The sequence below is a fragment of the Lissotriton vulgaris genome, chromosome 1_1 (genome assembly GCF_964263255.1).
Source record: "Lissotriton vulgaris chromosome 1_1, aLisVul1.2, whole genome shotgun sequence".
NCBI classification, from domain to species: Eukaryota; Metazoa; Chordata; class Amphibia; order Caudata; family Salamandridae; genus Lissotriton; species Lissotriton vulgaris.
In genome coordinates, this window is record NC_141685.1 from 770462104 (window position 1) to 770486339 (window position 24236).

General features: G+C 51.6%; 1 protein-coding gene across 3 annotated transcripts in view; it reads left to right on the plus strand.

The window, feature by feature from the left end:
- The window catches only part of PRRC2C (proline rich coiled-coil 2C), a 1200196-nt gene extending 1175995 nt beyond the window's left edge, over positions 1-24201 (plus strand). For all 3 annotated transcript variants that reach the window (XM_086955980.1, XM_086955997.1, XM_086955989.1), the window contains one exon: positions 22011-24201. In XM_086955980.1, coding sequence (XP_086812106.1) covers positions 22011-22268 — 258 coding nt within the window. In that variant the 3' untranslated portion in view covers positions 22269-24201. The remainder of the gene's footprint in view (positions 1-22010) is intronic.
- The last annotated feature ends 35 nt before the right edge of the window (positions 24202-24236 follow it).

Here is a 24236-nt window from a genome sequence, read left to right on the forward strand (position 1 = left end):
ATAGGCAGCCTTGAGCCAGCAAGCTGACGAGATTTTGAAACGGTTGTATAATGGAACCATGCATGCAATTACCCCGCATGACTATACAACACAGTCAATAAAATGCTTGTGTCATTACCACGCATGCATTTTGTACGAAAATATTTACAACGTATATGTCCTTACCATGCATGCCTTAACCACTAAAATTTTGTTGTAAAAGCATGCTTGATAAGGGCATATAGGTGGCCTTCTATATAAGGAGGGCACAAATATAGATACAGCAGAAAAGAGGGTAACAGTGCAGGCAGCTACCCACTAGAGGACTGCCAACTTTCAATGTGCTCTGCTGGTATGATCAGGCGCACTGGGGTGAAATGCAGGACTTTAACCACTTTGCATGTATTTTCGGAAGAGATGCTTGAAGAGTTTATGGCAGATGGGAAAAACATTTTCAACAATACGTTCTGTGTCCTGCATTTCACTGACTTATTAACAGACCATCCCTTCCTCTGTTTTTTTTTTTTGTTGGTTTGTCTTCAGAAGTTCAGCTGGATTTGCTTAACTTGCCCTTTGATGGCAAATGTCTCTTCGGTCATCTGTTGACCAATGTTTGAGAACTGAAAAAGACACTGACACGGCCTTGGGTGCCTTCCAGACCTCCACTCCAAGGGGCTCTTTTCAGAGACAATAGTAAAGGACAAGCAGTCACGCCTCCTTCCTAGACACACTTTCTTCTTATCAGAGACAGCAGCAGGACTTCCTTCAGCAGTCTCCATTGGGATGTTCCTGAGGGGTGTACAGAAACATCAGCTATAGGGCCGGGGAAGGCTCTGGGAAGCGGCCTCCAAAGTCAAACAGGGACTCTCCCTCTGACCACTCGACACTTGTCGAGGGTAAGGCTCTAGGATTTCCTTCCCCACTGGCAGGAAATCACAGCAGGCAAGTGTGTCATAAGCATAGTGCAGCATGGTTATTGTCTAGAACTTCTCACCACCACACAACATTGAAGCCCCTTTACTGACCGCCACCCTGTCCCGGAAAACACCTAGGACAAGAGGTCCAAGCACTTGTTCAGAAGGGTGCCATCGAGCCAGTGCCCGACAGCAAGCAGGGTAAAGGTGTTTACTCACTTTACTTCCCTACCAAGGAGGACTGCTCACTCTGACCCATATGGGATTTCTGAACATTTTCCCATGGTGACACTACAGGATTTTATACCTACTCCAGTAGGGCGACCTCCAGGGCGCCTACGTCCACATCCCCATCCACTGCACACACTGGTGCTACCTGCAGTCTGTGGTAAGTGGATAGCATTATCAATTCAAGGTTCTCCCCTTTGTTGTCACCACCACCTCAAGGGTCTTCAAGTGCCTGGCTGTGGTGGCCGCCCACTTAAGAAGCGGAGGCATACATGTTTTCCCCATGTCGATGATTGGCTGATCAAGAGGTCTGAAAGAAACACGTAAGTGATAGATTCTTTACCTTGGAATTAACCCCAGGAGTCAGACTGGATCCGGAAAGTTTTCGTCAACAGTACCCCTGTGTCGTTGTGCGGTTCCGCGTACGTCGCTGACGTCTTAGTCGCCGAGATGACATCGCTGGAGCGTCTTGGAAGCGCCCATACATGCTGATGTCAGTTCTTTTTCTGCACCAGCAAGCGCAAATCCGGAGAAGGTGGTACCCCCAGTCAATTTTTGACTGAGTTATTTTTGGGACTTTTGTCTGTTTTTTTAGTCTTTAACTCCTGGTGTATAGAGATGCCCGGTTTTAAGTCTTGCATGGCTTGTCCCTGCACGGTCTGTGACGGACCCGCACCATGAGTGTCTCTACTGCCGGGCCATGGCTCCGAAAACTTTGCGGGAGCAGTCCCGAAAGATGCTAGAGGCCCAGGAGTCGGCTCCGCTCCGTTCAAGATCCCGGTCCGTAGAGGTCCAGGGACCGATCGCTGAGCCACCGCCACCATCGTTTGACAAAGTCTTCGCACTCTGAGTTAAGTAAGGCGTAGCACAAGAAGTCGAAGAAGCATCGTCGCTCTTCGCCTTCCCCTAGCCTGTCGCGCGGCATGGATGAGGGTGTGGGTGGTGGCAACCCCGCTGCTCCAGTGGAACCTGCGCAGTTGCCGACAGCCTACCTGCCCTTCCTGGATCCGTTGGCGAGACTGGCCCAGCTGCAGGACTGTCTGTCAGCCATGCCCCGCCGGCAAGCGTTCAGGGCCTGCGACTCTGGCGGGGGTCCTCACTCCTCTTCGTCGCTGGCTCCGGCCCCAACTACCTTGACAACTCCAGTGTCAATGATGCGAGACCCCCATGGATCCATGCATGGATCCCAGTTGATGCCGGGTGGCCTCATACGACCTGCACCGGCGTCGGCCGGCTCCCTGGCCGATGTAGTCTCCGTCTTCCACCCCGACGTGAAGACTGCGCCGGACCGGTGTCGATCGACTCCTATGCTGATGGGGAATTTCTATCCCTTTCTCCATCAGCCTACCTCTTTTCCGCCTGCCTGGCAGGTTGGGGAGTACTGGGGGGGGTCTGAAGACCCACTCGCAGCCCAATGCGAGTTAGATCTGGACTGGGAAGAGGATTTGCAGGACGAAGGTGAGCTGGAATTTACTCCAGAACCTGGCGCACTGTCTCTTTCTACCGTGGCTATGGAGGAGGGTGGTACATATTCTGTGGTGTTGCGTAAGGCAGCAGAGGTGCTCAACCTCTAGCTACCTACGGTGGCCGTCCGGACTAACCTTCTGACAGAAGTGCTTCGGCCGGTGTCTCCTTCAACTGAGCCTCTGCTGCCGTTCACAATGCTCTTTCAGACGTCCTTTTGGGCACCTGGTCCAGGCCCAACACCGGGGTTTCTGTGGATAGGAACGTGGTCCAACGCCATCGCCCAGCCCCGGGCGACCCCATTTTCCTCTCCCAACACCCTACCCCTGTGAAATTGGTTGTCCAAGATTCTGCATCCCCAGGCGCATTCCCTTCCGCACCACTGAACAGGGAATTCAAGAAACTGGAGCAGTTTGCGAAGAAAATGTTAGCTTCCGCCAGTTCAGGGCTGCCGTCTGTGAACACCACATGCCTCTTGGGCCATTATTTCCACTCTGTGTGTGATACGGTTGCGCAGGTGCTGCCTGAGTGTCCGGAGGAGGCCTGGACGGTGCTCTCACAAGCTATTGCTGTGGGAACAGACGCAGCCAAGTTCACAATTCGTTGTGGCCTTGATACTACCGACTCGCTGGGCAGAGCGATTTCCACGACAGCGACGCTACGCCGCAATGCCTGGCTGAGGACAACTGCCTTTTCCGGGGATGTCTAGAACACTCTGATGAGCATGCCCTTTGATGGCACTCGCCTTTTTGGCGACAAGGCATATACTGCATTGAAGCATTTTAAGGACTCGCGGGCTACGGCCAAGTCCTTAGGCCTTTCGGCCATGCGCACTCCTTCCGCTTCTGCTTTTTGCTCCTTTCGTGGCCAAGGAAAGGGCACCCAAACATGTTAGTTTCAGAGCCACAGGCCTGTGCAGCAACAGTCTCAGCACAGCCGCAGACGTGGGACCCGCAGAGGTGGGTCACGGGGCCAGCGGGCGGGTCAATCCACCACCTCCTCTGCGACCACTGCTGCCAATCCTTCCTAGTCCGATGTTTCAGGCCCACCAGCACCAGTGGGTGGCAGGAGACGCCATCACCTCCCCCACTGGCGTACCATCACTTCGGACAGGTGGGTTTTACAGATAGTCCGATGGGGCTGCTCCCTCCGTTTTGAGACTAGCCCTCCAGCCATACCACCTCAGTACCACTGCATGCCGGGGGATCACTTGGCACTTCTCCAGCAGGAAGTTGCGGCCCTCGTGGCCAAAGTGGCCATTGAGCGCGTTCCGACGCCAGAAGTAGGTTGTGGTTGTTATTCCCACTACTGCCTTGTTCCAAAGAAGGACAAGCGTCTGCGTCCTATTTTAGACCTTCGGAGCGTCAATCGCATCCTCCGGAAGGAAAAGTTGAAGATGCTCACACTTGCTCAGGTCTAGTCTGGCCTAGACCAGCAAGACTGGATGGTAGCATTAGACTTGCAGGACTCTTACTTTCATATCCCCGTCCTGCCAGCCCACCGGCGTTACCTGTGGTTCCCGGTAGGCCATGAGCACTTTCAGTTCACCGTGCCTCCTTTTGGCCTTACCTGCGCCCCTCGGTGTTCACGAAAGTGATGGCGGTGGTCGCAGCTCATCTGTGCAGATCGGGGGTTCCTGTCTTCCCCTATCTCGATGACTGGTTGTTAAAGGCGGGGTCACCCCAGGCAGTTGTCTCCCACCTCCAGACTTCGCCGACCTCCTGCATTTGCTGGGGCTCTCGATCAGCTTGCCGAAGTCACACCTCATCCCCTCTCAGCAGCTCCTCTTCATCAGAGCAGTTCTGGGCACAGCGCAGTTTCGGGTCTATCCTCCAGAGCAGCGGTCCAGGACATTCAGGCTATGATTCCGATCTTTCAGCCCTTAACCTAGGTATCGGTCAGGATGACCTTAAAGCTGCTGGGCTTCATGGCCTCCTGCATCTGCTGACCAATCATTCCAGATGGCATATGCGGGCTCTGCAGTGGGACTTGAAGTTTCAGTGGGCGCAGCATCAGGGGAACCTGTCCGACTACGTCCAGATCTCGGACGGCACTGCACAACTATTGCAGTGGTGGCTCACAAACCAGCATTGGGTCAGCGGCAGATCCCTCTCTCTTCCCCAACCGGAACACAAAGTGGTGACAGATGCATCCCTCCTGGAAATGGGCGGCCACATGGAAGAGGCGGAGATCAGAGGCCTCTGGTCTCTGGCGGAGTCCAGGCTCCATATCAACCTTCTGGCACACCGGGCGATCTGGCTTGCATTGAAGGCATTCCTTCCCTCTGTCAAGGGGAGTTTAGTGCAGGTTTTCACAGACAGCACCACCTCCATGTGATATTGCAACAAGCAAGGCGGGGTGGGATCGTGGACCCTATGTCAGGAGGCTCAACGTCTCTGGACATGGTTAGAACGTCAAGACATTTCCTTGATGGCTCAACACTTAGCAGGTTCTTTGAACGCCAAGGCGAACAAACTCAGCCGAAGGTGCATGATGGATCATGAATGGCGTTTTCACCCGGAGGTGGTGCAAGGTCTCTTACAACAGTGGGGAGAGCCTTGGTTAGATCTATTCGCCACCGAAGAGAACGTGCAATGTCATCAGTTCTGCGTGTTGGAATTTCCAAGGCAGCACTCGCTCAGCGACGCTTTTCATCACGAGTGGAGTTGACGTCTATTGTACGCCTTTCCGCCTATACCACTACTACCCAGAATGCTGAAGAAGATCAGGCACGACCGGGTCCAAGTCGTTCTTGTGGCCCCAGACTCTAAGCTCAGAGTTTGGTATCCCGAGCTACTCAGTATGAGCATGGATTCTCCGATCCGTTTGCCACTTAAGGAGGATCTTCTGTCGCAGCAGCAGGGGACGATCCTCCACCTGAACCTGTCCATCCTCCACCTACATGCGTGGCGATTGAGCGGCGACAGCTGATTCCATTTGACATGCCTCCGGAAGTCTGTGATATCATTCTTGCAGCCAGGCTTCCCTCCAGTAAATCGGTGTACGCCTGCGGGTAGAACAAATTTGTGGCATGGTGCACAGCAAAGGCTGTAGATCCCCTTTCTGCCACTCTTTCAGAAGTTCTTTCTTTCTCTTTCCCAGCAGGGCTCTGCTCTGGGCACTATCAAGGGCTACCTTTCTGCGATTTCAGCCTTTCTCAGGCTCCCTCATCAGCCCTCTCTTTTCAAGTCCCCTGTTAATGTTTCTCAGAGGCATTACTCACCTTTTCCCGCCTATTCAGTTTGTAATGCTGCAGTGGGACTTTAATCTGGTTCTTACTTATCTGATGTGCGTGCTTTTTGAGCCGCTTCACAACTGTCCTCTTCGTTTATTGACTTTGAAGACTGTTTTCCTGGTTGCCATCAACTCTGCTAGGCACGTGAGTGAGCTCCAGGCTCTTTCCTGTAAGCCTCCTTTACTGTCTGTTCATCCAGACAAGGTTGTGCTTCGCACTCGTCCGTCCTTCTTGCCGAAGGTTGTTACTGCCTTCCACATCGGGCAAACTATCACCTTGCCCACTTTCTTTCCGCCTCCGCAATCTTCCATAGAGGAAGAGAGGCTCCACCGTTTGGACCCAAAACGTGCGCTCTCATTTTACCTGAATCGCACATAACAGTTCAGGGTGGATGACCAGCTCTTAGTTGGCTACGTAGGCGCCAATAAAGGTCGGGCTGTACACAAGAGGACTATCTCCCGCTGGGTCGTCTTGTGTATCAAAGCCTGTAATTCACTGGCTAAAAAGGAGCCTCAAGTGGGGTTGCGCGCCCATTCTACCAGGGGAACAGCAGCTACTACTGCATTGGGATGTGTTGTCCCCCTGCAAGACTTCTGTCAGGCAGGCACGTGGGCCTCGCTGCACACTTTTACCAAGCATTATTGCCTTGACAGGCAAGTCCGGAGAGACGGCTTCTTTGGCCGTTCTGTTCTCAGTGACTTTCTGGTGTGATCTTAGTTCACAGACCCACCACCGGGGTTGGTATTGCTGGGGTATCTATTCTAAGGTAAGGAATCTATCACTAAACTGTTTCTTTCAGATGAACAAGTTACTTACGTTCTGTAACCTTCTGTAAGAGACATTTGTTAGTGATAGATTCCTTACCGCCCCACCCATCCTCCCCGTACTGCGAACTAATTTCTAGGGTTACGGTCATCCCTTTTAGGGCCCTAGTTTCAATACACCAGTGGTGCTGGGGGTAATTCTAAGGTAAGGAATCTATCACTAACTAATGTTTCATACAGATATATTGTTTCCGAAGGTAAGCAACTTGTTCTTCAAGCAGCCAGCAGTGCCTGCAGCACACTCAGGCCAGCATTTCACTTCTCTTCAGTCTCAGGTTTTAACCCCTCCAGATCCAACTCTTTCTCACAGCAGTTTTACCTTCTGTCACAGGGGAAGGCCTGCCCCAACACTCTGCATTGGTAGAACCACAATCTGTTGCAGGGCACGCCTTCCCTAGACTCAGTTCTGAAAGTCATTTTTACTACAGATGCTTTGTCAGTTGTCAGGAGAGTGTCAAGAAATGGTGTGTGCTACAGCAAAATCCAGGCTCGGACTATTCCTATACATACTCTCCATCCAAGGTATCTCAATGTACCGCCCTACCCCCCCCAAACCGTACTACGTACTCCTCCTTGTACTTTTTCACCTGAGGTTTCCTCATCACTTCCTCAAGCACAACCACGATCTCCACAAAGATCTAAATCCCCACGGAGTAGAAGATCACAGTCCAGGACCTTATGAAGACGGTGATCACAGTCTAAGAGACCTCACGAAGTAAGTCACCCAGATCTCGACTAGCTCATTTATCTCAATCTCACAGAGAAATACACAGGTCTCCTTCATGGTCCACCATCACTTCTCGCTCCTTGGTGAAAGACTACTCACCAATGTTGTTGGAGTCACCTCTGGCAAGGATTTTGCCTGTGGATGAACTTATCACCTTTTATGGTGTCCTAATCAGAGGGACAGCAAAACTAAATATCTATATGCATGCGCCTGTCATGTTTACTTCAGTAATATTTGAAACTCTCCATCATAGAGCTGCATCCAGACCATTTTTGCCTCTGGTTCCTGGTCTATTATTACCAGCGCTGCACTTTTCTCACCCCAGCATCTGTGGATTCTGTACCTTCACATATCCTGAAGAAGTATAAGGCACCTGACCACGTCCTTATCTTCCTCAGATCAGACTCTCCACCAGATTTGGTTACTATTGATGCTGCTAGAAAGATGCAATAACAAAACGGGACGACCCTGTGTCCCTCAGAACCTGGGTGTAAAGTTAATAGAAAAAGTTGTTTCTGTCGGTTTTTATAGTTATTTTGTCAGTGCATTACTTGTCATGCAGCCCAAACACTAATGGGGCGTGGAAATCACACAAGCCTACAACTGTAACAGGTTTATCAGAAAAAATCATAATAACACGGTTTGAATGTATCTAGTACACATTTATCAGAATTAAATAATTCATGTATACTCAATTCTTCAGTAGTTCAACGGCTGTTTACAATGGGTGAGACATATACAGTGATTATGTGACATATGTGCTCAGTGATAAACAATTTGTGCGGTATATACAGGGTGGTTCAGGGTTTTATGTACAAGGGAGAGGAAAGATTTTTTGTGGCCAGACATATAACCAGAAGCCCTGGTGGCTATTAATGCTCCTATTGGCATGCAGGGCCTTGGTAGTTCTGAGCCTGTCGTCGTCGACGTTTCATTCCCTAAGATTTGTCTCGAGCAGGACTGATGCCTGCTGTTCCAGTGCAGATTGACGGAGCCTTCTACAAATGCCCTTAGCAATTCATATGCAACGGTCCTTGCTGAATTGTTCTCCAGACGCTATTAAGGGGTATAAGCAGCCAGAACTCTTTTTGGGTTGCACTAGGCTGTATTCCCCTCCCCTCCCCCCCCCTCTCCCCCCCCCCACCCTCCTACCCCCCCCCTCCTACCCCACCCCCCCCACCCTCCTACCCCACCCCGCACCATGTCCTGATGAAGACCCGTAGTGACTACCGAAGGGAGCACACAGTGGGTTTTTCAAGTAGCTGTCCATTTGTTACCTTTTATAGGAAGCTCGGTTTCTGTTGCAGTCACCCTCCCACTTTTTGCCAGACTCCTGATGCACTTTGACTTGATGTGCCCTGGGTCCCTGCCAATCAGGTTCCCAGGGCCTGTGTTCTTTCCCTAAAACTGTACCTCGTGCCCTCAGTTGGCACCTCTCTGGCCACATGTTAGTCCCTTGTAAAAGGTACCATGGGTTCCTAGGGCACTGTTTCCAGGGAAGGCCTCCAAGGGCTGCAGCATTTATTGTGCCACCATTAGAGGCCCTGTACATCTACCCACACACACACTGCCATTGCAGACTGCATGTTTTGGTGCAGAATAAAGTGAAGAGTCGACATGGCACACATCCCTGTGTGCTATGCCTACAACCCACTGACCTGGCATAGGTCAGCCACCCCTGTAGCTGGGTGCCCTACACCAGTGGTGAGGGTACAGATGCATGAGCCCTGTACCCCCTACAGTGTCTAGACCAATTCATAGACATTGTAAGTGCAGTAATACCACTAAGATTATATGGTGCTGGGAGTTTGTCATTATGAATTCCACAGCACCATAATGGCTTTACTGAAAACTGGGAAGTTTGGCATCAAACTTCTCAGCACATTAAATCCACACTGATGACCCTCTGGTGGGTTCCCTGACTGGTACACACCAGCCTGTCACCATGAGACATGTTTCTGGACCCCTGGGGTGGGATCCTTCACTCCTTTAGCCCAGAAACAAAACCTTTCCTGTAAGGAGGTGGTCACACCTCCCCCAGGCCAGTAAGAGCCATATGTGGCATGGGAACTTAAAGGCCTTGCAGCTTTTGTAATGTGACCCCCAGCCTCTCCTGCTATCAGGAGCAGGCCCCCATCCGGTCTCCCCTCCTTTTCTGCAGGAAGACTGGTGGGAAAAACTAGCCAGCCCAGAAGGTGTGCCCACCTCTGCCAACCCCACCCTTAAGTTTGGGCTTCACATCGCCTCCCCCATCTTGAGTGCGCCCCGTCTTGCAGATGGCAGGCACTCCCCAATCAGGATTAGGGAATGTGCTCACTCCCCCACGCGGCGTGAGCACATCAAGGGTGTAGTCACCCTAAGGTCAGTCGCCCATTGACTACTGACCCCTAAAACGCCCCCTAAATACAGTGTTTAGGGGGCAGCCCTGAACCAAGAACTCAGACAAGAAACCAGAAGAAGAAAAGAAGGACCTAACAGCCGTGCCAAAGCTAACAAGAGGAAGAAGACTACTGAGTTGGATCCAGCCCTACCGGCCTGTCCCCACCTCGAACCTGCAGAAGCGAAACTACGGTGTGTCCTGCAGCCAGCAGCCTCAAGAACCCAGAGGACCTGCCCTGCGTTCAAAAGAAAAGACTCTGCCTCCTGTGAACACCGGATTTGTTCACCAACAGACTCCAGCTCCGGCACGATCTGCGAGTCTGCACCAGACACCCACGGCCCGAGTTCGAATGGCCCAACACCAAGAGGAGGTCTCCCCGGCGATCTTTACCCAAGATCTGGTGACCCCTGAGTTGCCTCAAGCCTCCAGCAGACGCCTGCAGCCTCAAACCGGAAGGCCCCCCTAACCGCGACCAGGAGCTGGTAAGAAGATCCAACCCTAAAAGGCACCCCTGCACCTGAGGACCCATGGCCTTGGGTGGCTTAACCAATGGTGCCTAACCATCCCAACTTACCTCTCCAAGTGGTCACACCCAGAAGACCTTTGTCCCCCAGCCTGCCGTGACTGCCAGCCAAAGACTCCCCATTGAAAGCTACAGGACACCTGATGCCAAAACCGCACCAGTGATGCTTAGGGTGCACCATTTTGTGCTGGCTTGAACCCCTATTTGCCCTGAGCTTAAGTCCAGAAGCTCTGCTTCCACAACCCAGTGGCCTACTCGTAAGCACCCATCAACCGGAGGCCCCCTATCCCCCATTGGGCAACATAGGGCCTCAGCATTCTGCACTGGGTCACCCTAGTGCCCCTGATGGTGTAACCACAGTGCATCTCGGGTATACTGCACTGTTAGAAAATGTATCTGAAAAGTAACTTGCATATCTGAAAGAAACAGGTTAGTATTAAATTCCTTACCTTAGAATATTCCCATGTGTCAGACTGGATCCGGAAACTTTTGCGTAGCAGTACCCCTGCGCGTCGGTAGGCGTAGTCTGCGGCTCCGCGTCAGTCGTTGGCGCCGGGATGATGTCGCCGGAGTACTTAGACGCCGCCCTCGTGTGCTGACGTCTGTTCTTTTTTCCGCGCCAGCAAGCGCAGATCCAGAAAAAGTGGTACCCCTTAGTCAATTTTTGACTAAACTTTTTCGATCCTTTTTGAAGTCGAACGACTCCGACGGTGCCAGTAGGGATGCCCGGGTTTAAACCCTGCGCCGACTTCGACAGACTGATGTCGGTTACCGACCCTCACCGCCGGTGTCTTCATTGCTTGGGCCTCGACCATGACGACAAGGCCTGCTCCGACTTGTCTGGCTCTGACGTCTAAAGCTAGGCGGGAGCGGTCCTGCAAGCGACTCGAGCTCCGGCAGTCGGCCCTGCGCCGCTACGGCCATGAGGTTGCTCACTCCTCAGTCTGGCTCCGCGGCGCCTTTGGGCCCAGCGGCCCCGACTGGGTGTTCCAGCAGGTCGGGCGCTTCGACCCAGACGTCGTATGGTGCTTCGGTTTCAACGCCGTCGGTGACTTCGGTCCCAGCGCCGCAGGATCCGGATCCGGGTAGTCGCCGGTCGACCTTACGACCTCGCCTTGCGCCGGCCCCCAGGGTGTCACCCCCGTCCCAGATCCCTCTCTCGATTCGGGTCCGGCGCCGCTCTAGACGCCGATGGGAGATTTCTACTTCTATGACCCGACCCCATCCTTTGGTCCTGAGTCTCAAGAGATGGGTGGCGAGGGGGATTGGGAGGGGTCTGAGGACCCTCTGGCACAGGGGTGCCAGTCTTATCAGGACTGGACAGGTGAGCTAGGGAAGGCCAGTGGTCTAGACACCTCGCCGGACACTGGTTTTGTCTCCCCTCCTACCGTGGCTACAGAGGAGGGGACTGCCTATAGTGTGGTACTGACACGGGCGACCCAGGCCTTGGGCCTGGAGCTCCCCATCACGGCCGTGAGAACTAACCTCCTCACTGAGGTCCTTAAACCGCAGGCAAGATCAGCTGAGCCTCTGCTACCGTTTAATGAGGCCTTGTCTGACGTTCTTCTCGGCACTTGGTCCAACCCGCAACAGGTCAGCCTGTAGATAGGAACGTGGCCAGATGCCACCGCCCGGTTCCGGGCGACCCTTGCTTCCTGTCCACCCACCCCACCCCCGAGAGCCTGGTCGTACAGGCCTCCAACTCCCAGACCTCATTCCCGACTGTTCTCCCTGATCGGGAATCCAAGAGGTATGAGCAGTACGGGAAGAAGGTATTCTCCTCCCTGAGTTTAGGGCTGCGGTCAGTCAACACCGCGTGCCTCTTGGGCCGGTTCACCCACTCTCTGTGGGACACGGTCGCGGACGTGCGGCCACAATGTCCGGTGGAGGTCCAGACTAAACTTACCCAAGCCCTCGCGGAGGGTCGAGAGGGGGCACGGTACTCCATCCTGTGTGGACTGGATACCACGGACTCACTGGGCAGAGCGATGCCAACGACGGTGGCGATTCGTCGCCACGCCTGGTTGAGGTCTGCCAACTTTTCGGCTTATGTCCAGAACACCCTTATGGACATGCCGTTTGATGGCCGACGCCTCTTTTGCGACCAGGCAGACCATGCGGCCCCTCGCCAGCAAACTGCTGCTTTTCGCTCCTTTCGTGGCCAAGGAAGGGGCGCCCCCACACGTCCTGCCGGCCATGGGCGGCAGACTACCGTCCAGCGCGGTGGCGGACGTGGAAACTGTAGGAGAGTAGGGTCTGCAATCCTATGATCACCCAGATTTGTTGCTTTTGTTTCACTGGTTTACGACTTTCTCTGGCTGTGGGCCTGCCAATCAGACCCACAGCCTAGCTGTTCTCTCACTAAATTGACATGTGTACCTTAGGTGCATTATCCAATTGGTACTGGGCCACCTTATCAGACCCTGTAACTCAGGGCATAGGTGTACCCAGGGCCTACCAGGGGCTGAAGCATGTATTATGCCACCCCTGGATGGCCATCTAAATCTGACACAACTGGCTGCACGACAGCTGGGGCAAGGTGGTGTAATCACCCTTTGCTTTAGATATAGTATACCTATATCTAACCCTAAAATGGACACACAGATTCCTATCAGTCACTCCTATGGCAGGCCTTAACAATCCTGAAGGCAGAGTGCTTGGAATCGTGTGAGATGGTGCTCTGGCATGAGCTGAGCCCGTTTGCAGCTTGCGGAACCAAGTCCTAATAGCTGTTCCATGATAACGCGTACCATATACTCTTAAGTGCATTATAATCCTCGCGGTTAAATGCTATCTTTGGTATCGCTTTATCAAAACATGTCGAGTAAGGTGTCATACGAATTGGAATACTAACCCCTCGCCAATTCTGGCGACGGGGTTATCATTCCACCCTTCTAGAGGGACACAACATGTATGTAACTGTGAACCCCGGTTAAAGTTAACTCAAGCCTCAGCATCACAAAATGGATGCTGCCACCACAGACACGAGTCTGACCCCCTGCAGCTGGGAGTCCTTCCAGCGAGGGGAGCTTGGACAAAGGGTTTCCTGTCAGGGGCGGTGCTAGCACCATCCCAGACCGGGTTTTGTGTATCCTGGGTAGGCAGGGCTTTACAGGAAGGTGACTGCAAGTGGCACCCCGGTGCTCACTATGCATCTGCCGCCTAGAACCAGTTCCAGGGGCACACCAGCCCCTGGCCTTGGAAAAGTCCGGCATGGGAGAGGGGTGTAACCACCCCCCTTCCTGGTCCCACCCCTAGGGCAGGACCTAGTCGCGTACCCACCCCTTTCTTTAGGATAAAGGCAGGAGCGGGGACCCTTCCAAATTAGATCATCTTTGAATCAAGAAACTACTTTCCACGAAAGGAACTCTCGACTCTTCTCAAGATTTCTCCCTTGTGACTAAGGAGTAGTCACCCTGCATCCGCAGGCACCATCTAAGAACTCTGCGGTTTGCTGCACGTCCTTCCTCCGGAATTCCACTGACCAGCTTGACGAGACCCGGCTTCCCTGGCACCTCTGACCTCTACCTACGTCTACAGCTAAGCTGAGAACCGTAGGTGCGACGAGACCTCGAGGGACCGGCCATCATCAGAACGGCACGACTTCTATCCAGCACGACCGCCGAGGGATCCTCTGGTGAGTGCTTTGGGGTCCGAGAAGCCCCGACCCTGAGCAGCTCCAGCACCGAAGTCCAGCCTCCCAGCATCCACGAGATCTGCGTGGGGCCCTTCTGCTTTTTGCTGCTCACCGTGTTGTCTGGCTACTAGCCCGCTGGCTTGTGGCCTTCCCGACGACGCCCGACGACATCACCACCGCTGGTCTGGTTGCTCCAGACTGGCCCTTGCCCCCTTCTAAAAGAGGAGCACCCCGGACCCTCCTGGTCCACTCCAGACGCCATTTTAGGTCCACCGCGTGGGCTTGAATTTGCCAAGACTTGTTGCCCCAATCCTGGGTCCAGCGACGTCGACAGCATCAACCATCGTGGGACAGCTCGCACCTCCATCCTGGTCGCCGACAACGCCTCCTGGTCCGTGAGACTGCAGAGCCCAGCGTCGCCCACTCACCTGGTCGAGGTGACTACCATTCGGTGCCCTCCTGGTGCCATCTGATCACTGGCTAGTGGTCACGAACTTGGTCCCCTCTGCTTTCAGGTGTCATCCATCTTCGATCCAGGCTTGGATCACTTCGAACTATCTTCACTGGTCGCCTGCCAGCAACTCCTTTCTTCAGGCTCCTGGTTCGTCAACGAGGATTCCCTACGTCTTTTCAGACCTATGCAGCTGCAGCCTCTGGGGTAGGTAACTTCGGCATTTCGGTGCCCCAGCATAGCCTCACTATCCAAGGGTCCAGATCCACTGTTTTCGACCTACCTTATCGGGTTCGCCAGAGAACACTAACTTTGCTTTTACTAGCTCCCATAGACTTTGTTCCGCATCCCGCGTGAGAGTGCACACTCTGCACCCGAGTCCCCTAGGCCTCCTACTAGTAATCTGAAGGTTCAGTAACGTAGTCCTAGCGATTCCAAAGCCTATTAGTCCAGTACTTACCTGCTAGTAATTTCGCATTCCACTTCCATAGTATATGGTTTTTCGTGCCCCTCGGGCATTTGTGTAAATTGTGCCATTCAAAGTATTTTCGTAAGAGTTTTGTTGTGTGCTTAGTACCCTGTCCTCATAAAGAGTACAGGGCTGTTGTGATCTAAATAAATACACTGTTTATTTTCATAGCACTTGTGTGGTGTCCTTTCACTTGGTGTTCAAGGGGTATATGTGATGGTATAACAGCTGGCTTAACACGCCCTCTAGAGTTTAGCCCGAAGACTGCTCGTATCCACGCTACTAGGATAGCTGGTCTATAAGGTTGACTTACAACCAATCACCATAAGGGTTGTTTGGACTGATACATAGTGATCACTAGAATAGTGAACACTGAATGTCAGGCCAACTTCTCACAGAAACCACCGTGGCGGCGGTCGGGGACAATGGCGAGGCCAGTCCACACCTGCCCCTTCAGCATCCGCCTCAAAACCTTCCTTGTCCGAGATTTCAGGCCCATGTGACGCCAGTGGGTGGCAGGGTTCGCCATCACCACCTCCACTGGCGCACTGTCACATCGTACAGGTGGATGCTGCAAATCGTCCGAAGGGGTTACTGTAGGAGAGTAGGGTCTGCAATCCTATGATCACCCAGACTTTTTGCTTTTGTTTCACTGGTTTACGACTTTCTCGGGCTGTGGGCCTGCCAATCAGACCCACAGCCCAGCTGTTCTCTCGCTAAATTGATATGTGTACCTTAGGTGCATTACCCAATTGGAACTGGGCCACCTTGTCAGACCCTGTAACTCAGGGCATCGGTGTACCCAGGGCCTACCAGGGGCTGAAGCATGTATTATGCCACCCCTGGATGGCCATCTAAATCTGACACAACTGGCTGCACGACAGCTGGGGCAAGGTGGTGTACTCGCCCTTTGCTTTAGATATAGTATACATATATCTAACCCTAAAATGGACACCCGCATTCCTATCAGTCACTCCTATGGCAGGCCTTGACAATCCTGAAGGCAGAGTGCGTGGAATCGTGTGAATTGGGCTCTGGCATGAGCCGAGCCCGGTTGCAGCTTGCGGAACCAAGACCCAATGGCTGTTCCATGATAATGCGTGCCATATCGCTAACTTCGGTATCGCGTTATCCAGACATGTTGAGTAAGGTGTCATACGAATCGGGATACTGACCCCTCACCAATGCTGGCGACGGGGTTAGCATTCCGCCCTTCTAGAGGGACACGACATGTACGTAACTGTGAACCCCGGTTAAAGTTAACTGAAGCCTCAGCTCCACAAAATGGATGCTGCCACCACAGACACGAGTCTGACCTCCTGCTGCTGGGAGTCCTTCCAGCGAGGAGAGCTTGGACAAAGGGTTTCCTGTCCGGGGCGGTGCTCGCACCATCCCAGACAGGGTTTTGTGTATCCTGGGTAGGCAGGGCTTTACAGGAAGGTGACTGCGAAGTGGCATCCCGGTGCTCACTACGCATCTGCCGGCTAGAACCAGTTCCAGGGGCACCCAGCCCCTGACCTGGGGAAAGTCCGGCATGGGAGAGGTGTGTAACCACCCCCCTTCCTGGTCCCACCCCTAGGGCAGGACCTAGTCACGTACCCACCCCTTTCTTTAGGATAAAGGCAGGAGCGGGGACCCTTCCAAATTAGATCATCTTTGAATCAAGAATACTTTCTACGAAAGGAACTCTCGACTCTTCTCAAGATTTCTCCCTTGTGGCTAAGGAGTAGCCACCCTGCATCCGCAGGCACCATCTAAGAACTTGGCGGTTTGCTTTAAGTCCTTCCTCAGTAATCCGACTGCCCAGCTCGACGAGAACCGGCTTCCCTGGCACCTCTGACCTCTACCCACATCGTCAGCTCAGCTGAGATCTGTGGGTGCGACGAGACCTCGAGGGACCGGCCATCATCAAGACCTGCACGATTTCTTAACCAGCACGACCACCGAGGGATCCTCTGGTGAGTGCTCTGGGGTCCGAGACGCCCCGACCCTGAGCAGCTCCAGCACCGAAGTGCAGCCTCCCAGCATCTCCACGATCTGCGTGGGGCCCTTCTGCTCTTTGCTGTTCAGCACGTTGTCTGGTTACTAGCCGCTGGCTTGTGGCCTTCTCGACGACGCCCGACAACCAACGCTGCTGGTCTGGTTGCTCCAGACTGGCCTTTTGCTCCCTTTTGAGAGAGGAGCACCCCGGACCCTCCTGGTCCACTCAAGACGCCATTTTGGGTCCACCACGTGGCCCCGAATTTGCCAAGGCTTGTTGCCCCAATCCTGGGCCCAGCGACGCCGACAGCATCAACCTTCGTGGGACAGCTCGCACCTCCATCCTGGTCGCCGACAACGCCTCCTGGTCCGTGAGACTGCAGAGCCTAGCGTCGCCCACTCACCTAGTCGAGGTGACGATCATCCGGTGCCTTCCTGGTACCCTTTGACTACTGGCTAGTAGTTACGAACTTGGTCCCCTCTGCTTTCAGGTGTCATCCATCTCTGATCCAGGCTTGGATCTCTACGAACTATCTCCACTGGTCGCCGGCCAGCAACTCCTTCCTTCCGGCTCCTGGTTCGTCAGCGAAGACTCCCGACGTCTGTAAAGACTTGTGCAGCCGCAGCCCCTGGGCTAGGTAACTTCGGCATTTCGGTGCCCGCATAGCCTCCTTTTTGAATGGTCCCGAGTCCCTATCGCTTCCGACTTACCTTATCGGGTTCGCCCCAGAACACTAAACTTTCCGTGCCCTCGGGCACTTGTATTGATTGTGCACTTGAAGTATTTCTTAAGAGTTTCGTTGTGTGCTTAGTACCCTGTCCTCACAAAGAGTACAGGGCTGTTGTGATTCTAATAAATACACTGTTTATTTTCACAACACTTGTGTGGTGTCCTTTCACTTGGTGTTCAAGAGGTATGTGATGGTATAACAGCTGGCTTAACACGCCCTCTAGAGTTTAGCCCGAAGACTGCTCGTATCCACGCTACTAGGATAGCTGGTCTAAGGTTGACTTACAACCAATCACCATAAGGGTCGTTTGGACCGATGCATAGTGATCACTAGAATAGTGAGCACTGCGTATCGGGCCAACTTCTCAGTTACTCCCTCCCCTTCGAGGCGACCCCTCCAGCCATGCCACCGCAGTACCACTGCATGTCGGGGGATCACTTGACACTTCTACGAGAGGAAGTTACGTCCCTCTTGGGAAAGGGGACCATCAAGCGCGTTCCTGGGCCAGAAGTAGGGTGTGGTTGTTACTCCCACTACTTTCTTGTTCCCATGAAGGGCAAAGGGGGCCTACGCCCTATCTTGGACCTGCCGAACGTCAATAGCTTCCTCCGGCAGGTTCAAGATGCTGACACAAGCTCAGGTCCTAGCTGCCCTGGACCCAGGAGACTGGATGGTAGAGTTGGACTTGCAGGACGCTTATTTTCATATTCCCGTCCTGCCGGCCCACCGGCATTACCTGTGGTTCACGGTAGGCCACAAGCACTTTCAGTTTACCGTGCTCCCCTTCGGCCTTACCAGCGCCCCACGGGTGTTCACGAAAGTGATGGAGGTGGTTTCAGCTCATTTGCGCAGGTTAGGGGTTTCAGTCTTCCCCTACCTCGACGACTGGTTGTTGAAGGCAGGCTCGCCCCAGACAGTCGTCAACCACCTCCAGACTACGGCCGACCTCCTGCACCTGCTGGGGTTCTACATCAATGTGCCGAAGTCACACCTGTGTCCCTCTCAGAAGCTCCTCTTCATCAGAGCGGTTCTGGACTCGGCGCAGTTTCAGGTTTATCTTCCCTAGCAGCAAGTTCGGGATATTCAGGCTCTGATTCCGATCTTTCAGCCGTTATCCCGAATCTCGGTCAGGTTGACGCTGCCGCTTCTGAGGCTGATGTCCTCCTGCATCCTTCTGATGCATCACGCCAGGTGGCGGATGCGGGCTCTGCCGTGAGACCTGAAGTTTCAGTGAGCCCAGCATCAGGGCAGACCTGTCCGACCATGTCTTGATCTCGGAGGGCACTGCAAGACAGTTGCAGTGGTGGCTCAGCGGCAGATCCCTCTCCCTACGGAGCACGTGGTTGTGACGGACGCGTCCCTCCAGGCCTGGGGAGGCCACATGGGAGAGTTTGAGATCAGAGGCCTCTGGTCTCCGGCGGAGTCCCAGCTCCACATCATGCTTCTGGAGCTGCGGGCTATCTGGCTTGCACTGAAGGCATTCCTTCCCTCTGTCCGGGGGAGTGTAGTGCAGGTGTTCACGGACAATACCACCGCCATGTGGTACTGCAACAAACAGGGCGGGGTGGGGACGTGGACCCTATGCCAGGAGGCTCTGCGCCTCTGGCAGTGGCTGGAACATCAGGGCGTGACTCTGATGGTTCAACACCTGGCAGGTTCTCTGAACGCCAGGGCGGACGAACTCAGCTGACGGTGCTCGATGGATCACGAATGGCGTCTGAACTTGGGCGTGGCGCAAGGCCTCTTTCAGCAGTGGGGAGAGCCTTGGTTAGATCTATTCGCCACCGAAGAGAACGCGCAATGTCATCAGTTCTGCGCGTTGGAATTTCCAAGGCGGCACTCGCTCTGAGACGCTTTTCGTCGCGAGTGGAGCTGCGGTCTGTTGTACGCCTTTACGCCTATACCACTTCTGCCCAGAGTGCTGAAGATCAGGCGTGACCGGGCCCTTGGTATCCTTGTGGCTCCGGACTGGGCACGAAGATAATGGTATCCCGAGCTACTCAGTATGTCTGTCGATCCCCCGATTAGTCTGCCTCTTCAGGAGGACCTTCTGTCACAACAGCAGGGGACGGTCCTCCACCCGAACCTGTCCAGTCTCCACCTCCATGCTTGGAGATTGAGCGGCGACAGTTGAGGCCATTTGACTTGCCTCCTGAAGTTTGTGATGTAATTCTGGCAGCCAGGCATCCCTCCACAAAGTCGGTATACGCCTGCAGGTGGAACAAGTTTGTGGCATGGTGCACAGCAAAGGCTGTGGATCCCCTTTCGACCCCTCTTTCTGAGGTTCTTCTGTTTCTTCTGTTTTTGGCCCAGCACGGTCTCTGCTCTAAGCACTATTAAAGGTTATCTTTCTGCCATTTCCGGCTTCCCGATCAGCCTTCTCCTTTTAAGTCCCCGGTTGTTAACTGTTTCCTCAAAGGCATTACGCACACGTTCCCTCCCGTACCTTTCATAACTTTTCTGATGTGCGTTCCCTTTGAGCCTCTTCATAACTGTCCTTTACGTCTTCTTACTCTAAAGACGGCTTTCCTGGTAGCTATCATTTCTTCCAGAAGAGTGAGTGAGCTCCCGGCTCTTTCTTCTAAACCTCCTTTCCTTTCTGTTCATCCGGACAAGGTGGTTTTGAGGTCCGCCCTTCTTTCTTGCCAAAGGTTGTCACGCCCTTCCACATCTGGCAGACCATCACTTTGCCCACCTTCTTTCCGCCTCCGCATCCTTCTAGGGAAGAGGAGAGTCTCCACTGTCTGGACCCAACACGTACGCTTGCCTTCTATCTGCAGCCTGCATAACAGTTCCAGGTGGATGATAAACTCTTTGTTGGCAACGTGGGCGCCAAAAAAGGTCGGGCTCTGCACAAACGGACCATTTCCAGGTGGGTCTTTCTGTGCATCACGGCATGTTACTCCTTGGCTAAGAAGGAGCCTCCTTTGGAGCTACGTGCCCATTCCACCAAGGTGACAGCAACCACTACTGCCTAGGGACGCGGCGTTCCCTTGCAGGACATTTGTCAGACAGCTACGTGGGCCTCGCTGCTCACGTTTACTAAGCACTACTGCCTTGACAGTCCGGTCCGGAGAGACTGCTTCTTTGGCTGTTCTGTGCTCCGTGACTTTCTGGTGTAATCTTGTTCGCAGACTCGCCACCAGGGTTGTTATTGCTCGGGTATCTTTTCTAAGGTAAGGAATCTATCACTAACGTGCCTCTTTCAGATGCACAAGTTGCTACTTGTGTAAAGATATATCTGTAAGAGACATTAGTTATTGATAGATTCCTTACTGCCCCACCCATCTTCCCCGTTCTGCGAACTGTTAAGGTCATCCCTTTTAGGGCCCTAGTTTTTTGCTCTAATGGTCGGTCCCTTGCATGGCTCTGCGTTTCAGCGCGGAAAGTCGTGCGCAGAACTGACGTCAGCACGCATGGGTAGCGCCTAAGTAATCTCCGTGGCATCATCTCGGCGCTTATGACACCAGCGACGGACGCATACCTGCACGACGCCACCTAGTGACACGCAGGGGTACTGCTAAGCAAACACTTTCCGGATCCAGTCTGGCACCTGGGGATATTCTAAGGTAAGGAATCTATCACTAACGAATGTCTCTTACAGATATATCGTTACACAAGTAGTAACTTGTGCTTTTATACAAAGCCTATTGGTCTGAAGTTTAGTCTTTGAGTGTGTTTGATATCATTTGCTGATTGAGTGTGTACAACAAATGCTTAACACTACCCTCTGATAAAGCCTTACTGCTCGACCACACTACCGCAAATAGGGAGTAAGGTGCAACCACTTTTATCTCTGCCTACCTTTGGGGTTCCACTGGATTCTGTGCACACTATATCTCACTTTGGTATAGTACACAGAGCCAGCTTCCTACACCTTTGTCACACTTTTTACATCATAACCTTGCCTGTTGTATGGCTCGTGGACACTGAGCAGATTTACAGTACTAAGGGCTTCATTGCGAGCATGCTCTTGTCTTGGCTACATCGGTCTCCCTTTACTTAAAGATAATAATCATATGTTTTTACCACTCATTTCTTTATTCCGTCATATATATTTTATGTAAAAAGTTGTATAATTAATTTGTTCATAACATTGCAGTTTTCCAACATAGACTTCTTCTAGATTCCTGTGCTATGCATCTATCCTGAATTGGTTCTCAGCCTGTCAGGAGTGAGTATATGTTAGCACCATTTCTTAGGCAAAAGGTCAGGGTTTCATTAGATGCACAGAATTTCTAGATTGGCAATAAACAACTTCCCCTGGTCTGAATTGGTCACATTCTATTGTCAATGTTGTATTTTTTCTCTTGGTGAGTAGTGGGTGTTTGTCTCTACTTTAGTCTGCTCCGTTGACCAACTAGAAGTGCATCGTAGTGAATAATAACGTTGTAGATATCGGCGATGATTGCTTTATTCAAAGGGGTCTGTTCTGCAGAATTACATAATCCTTTTTTTTCTATTGAAGGCAAAGCAGAGAGCAGAGGTTCTCCAGTCAACACAGAGATTCTTCTCAGAACAGCTGAACAAACCACCAGGAAGCAAACCTCCCAGGACAGATGTTAGTGAAGCAAGACCACCGGAAGTTCTGGCCAACCCTTCCATCTCCGCACAGGAGAAGGCAGAGGAGAAGCCTGCCACAACGCCACCATCAGCCCCAACAAAGCCCATTCGAACAGGACCAATCAAACCTCATGCGATAAAACCAGAAGAAACCAAATCCTAAAATGCCAGGGATGTTAGCAAGCTGTATCCCTTACTGTTTTTTGTTTGGGTTTGGATATTTTAAAAGGTAAAATATTACTGATGGCAGCAGAAGGCTTAAAAGGCTAATGGAAGAAATGGAATAAGTAGTCCTTTTTTTTCACCATACTTTTGAGCAAACATAAGGGACAGATGAGTGGGCTGACTTGCGTTTCCCGAGGAACGTTGTAGTAGACCTGGTATTGTCTGGTTTATAGACTTCAGCTTGTCTGTGGTCTTGCTGCTGTTAGCCTGAGCTTTGTGGACGGTGGCATGGTGTCTGCGTCGATTATGCATTTCTGTAATGTATAGACAATGATAGCAGCCAAGGTCTAGGGAGCGATGTTGGAGATCACCCGTGTGTGATTAGCAGGACAGGCTCTCCTCTTTGCGGACCACAGAACTGCCATGACTCATGGCTCGTGGGAGTACATAGGGGATCACTTAAACTCCATGGAGTTGTTTCTGCTTTTATTTAAAGAGATTTGATGCTTTATTGATTTTGTTTCGCAAATAAACTGAGATGATTGAGAATCGTAACTAGGTCCCCTTTCAGACAAACATCAACAAATTTATATAATTATTCCGGTTGACCTGTTAATTTCTGCAATCTTTTGTCCTTTTGAAAAGCAATGTTTGGCAGTTACTCAAGTTTTTGTTTTAAAACGAAATTAAAGATAGGCGTGTTTTTAAGTAAGCACATCCGATTTCTCCTATTTCAAATTAATTTAGTGTACTGCGCACTCCTAGGGCATTAGTATGAACTCCATTATGTGCTCTCCTTGACCCTTGTTGAGGGAGTCATCAGAAATTGGCGAAGAGCCAGTGACTTAGCAATTTGCTATGTACCGTTCTATTCAGGTTATCTATTAATTAGCTTTGAAAAATATTTTAGCAGACTGCCTGCACATAGGCTGTAATTCTAGAATGAAGACAAGTCAAAATTGCTGTTTCCTTAACGGCAAGATTGTGCTGTGCGCATCGAAGATCATGCCAACTGTGTCCTGTTTACCATCAGTGATTCAGCACCACATCTTGGGCCAGAGGCAGTTATTTTAGAGTATTTTTCAATTTTCCTTCAAAATTGAAATAATGTAGACTGTACTCCTGCTTCATTGGATCGCAGCATACCCTCATGTCTTCATTTTTTTTTTTTTAATTTGTTGAGGGAAAGTATTTGTCAATTTCAGGGCCACAGATATTGTGCTGAAATTCTAATCAAGTGAAAACGATGCCTTTTTTTTAAAGAATAAAACCTTGCATTCTCATTCTTGCAGGGCAATACTGTACTATAATTCAGTGAATGTAAGATAGCCTGTACCTTTCTCCATACTAAGTAGTGGCTGTGCCAGACGAGCTGTTATAACAATAATGTTTAAGAAGGCTTCTCTGCTTTCATTCCATATGACGGTTTAGGTAGTTGATAAAGACCTGGTACCACATAAGTCGCAAGAAAATGTTTCTGAAATCTGTTTTCTTTTTCCTCCTTTTTTTTTTTATTAAATCACAGAATGAGCTCGAACATTTTCTGTATAATTTTGGTCACCTGACTGCAGAGGCAGCAGAAGTTTGTTGCTGCTACAATGCCCAACAGGTCTCTGTCGGTTGCCCTTTTTTTTATACATACAGATTTATATATATATATAATTTGGATGGTTTTGTTTATTTTCCTTATGTTTTTCAGACTTTGGCAACTTTTGATGGGGTGGGGAAATCGAAACTGTACTATGTTCTCCTGCTTGTATGTTCAGTTTGCACTGTACAGAAACTTTAACAGCCATATTGGTCTAGAGAAAATGTTAACTGCATTTTTTCCATCTGTACAGGGAGTTAATGCACCATATGAAATACTTAAGGTCTTTATTTACATTATCTCGGTTTGATTACAGAAACTAATAAAGTATTCTCGAAATAAATATTGGGCTTGTGATTTTCAAATGTATCAGCAGGA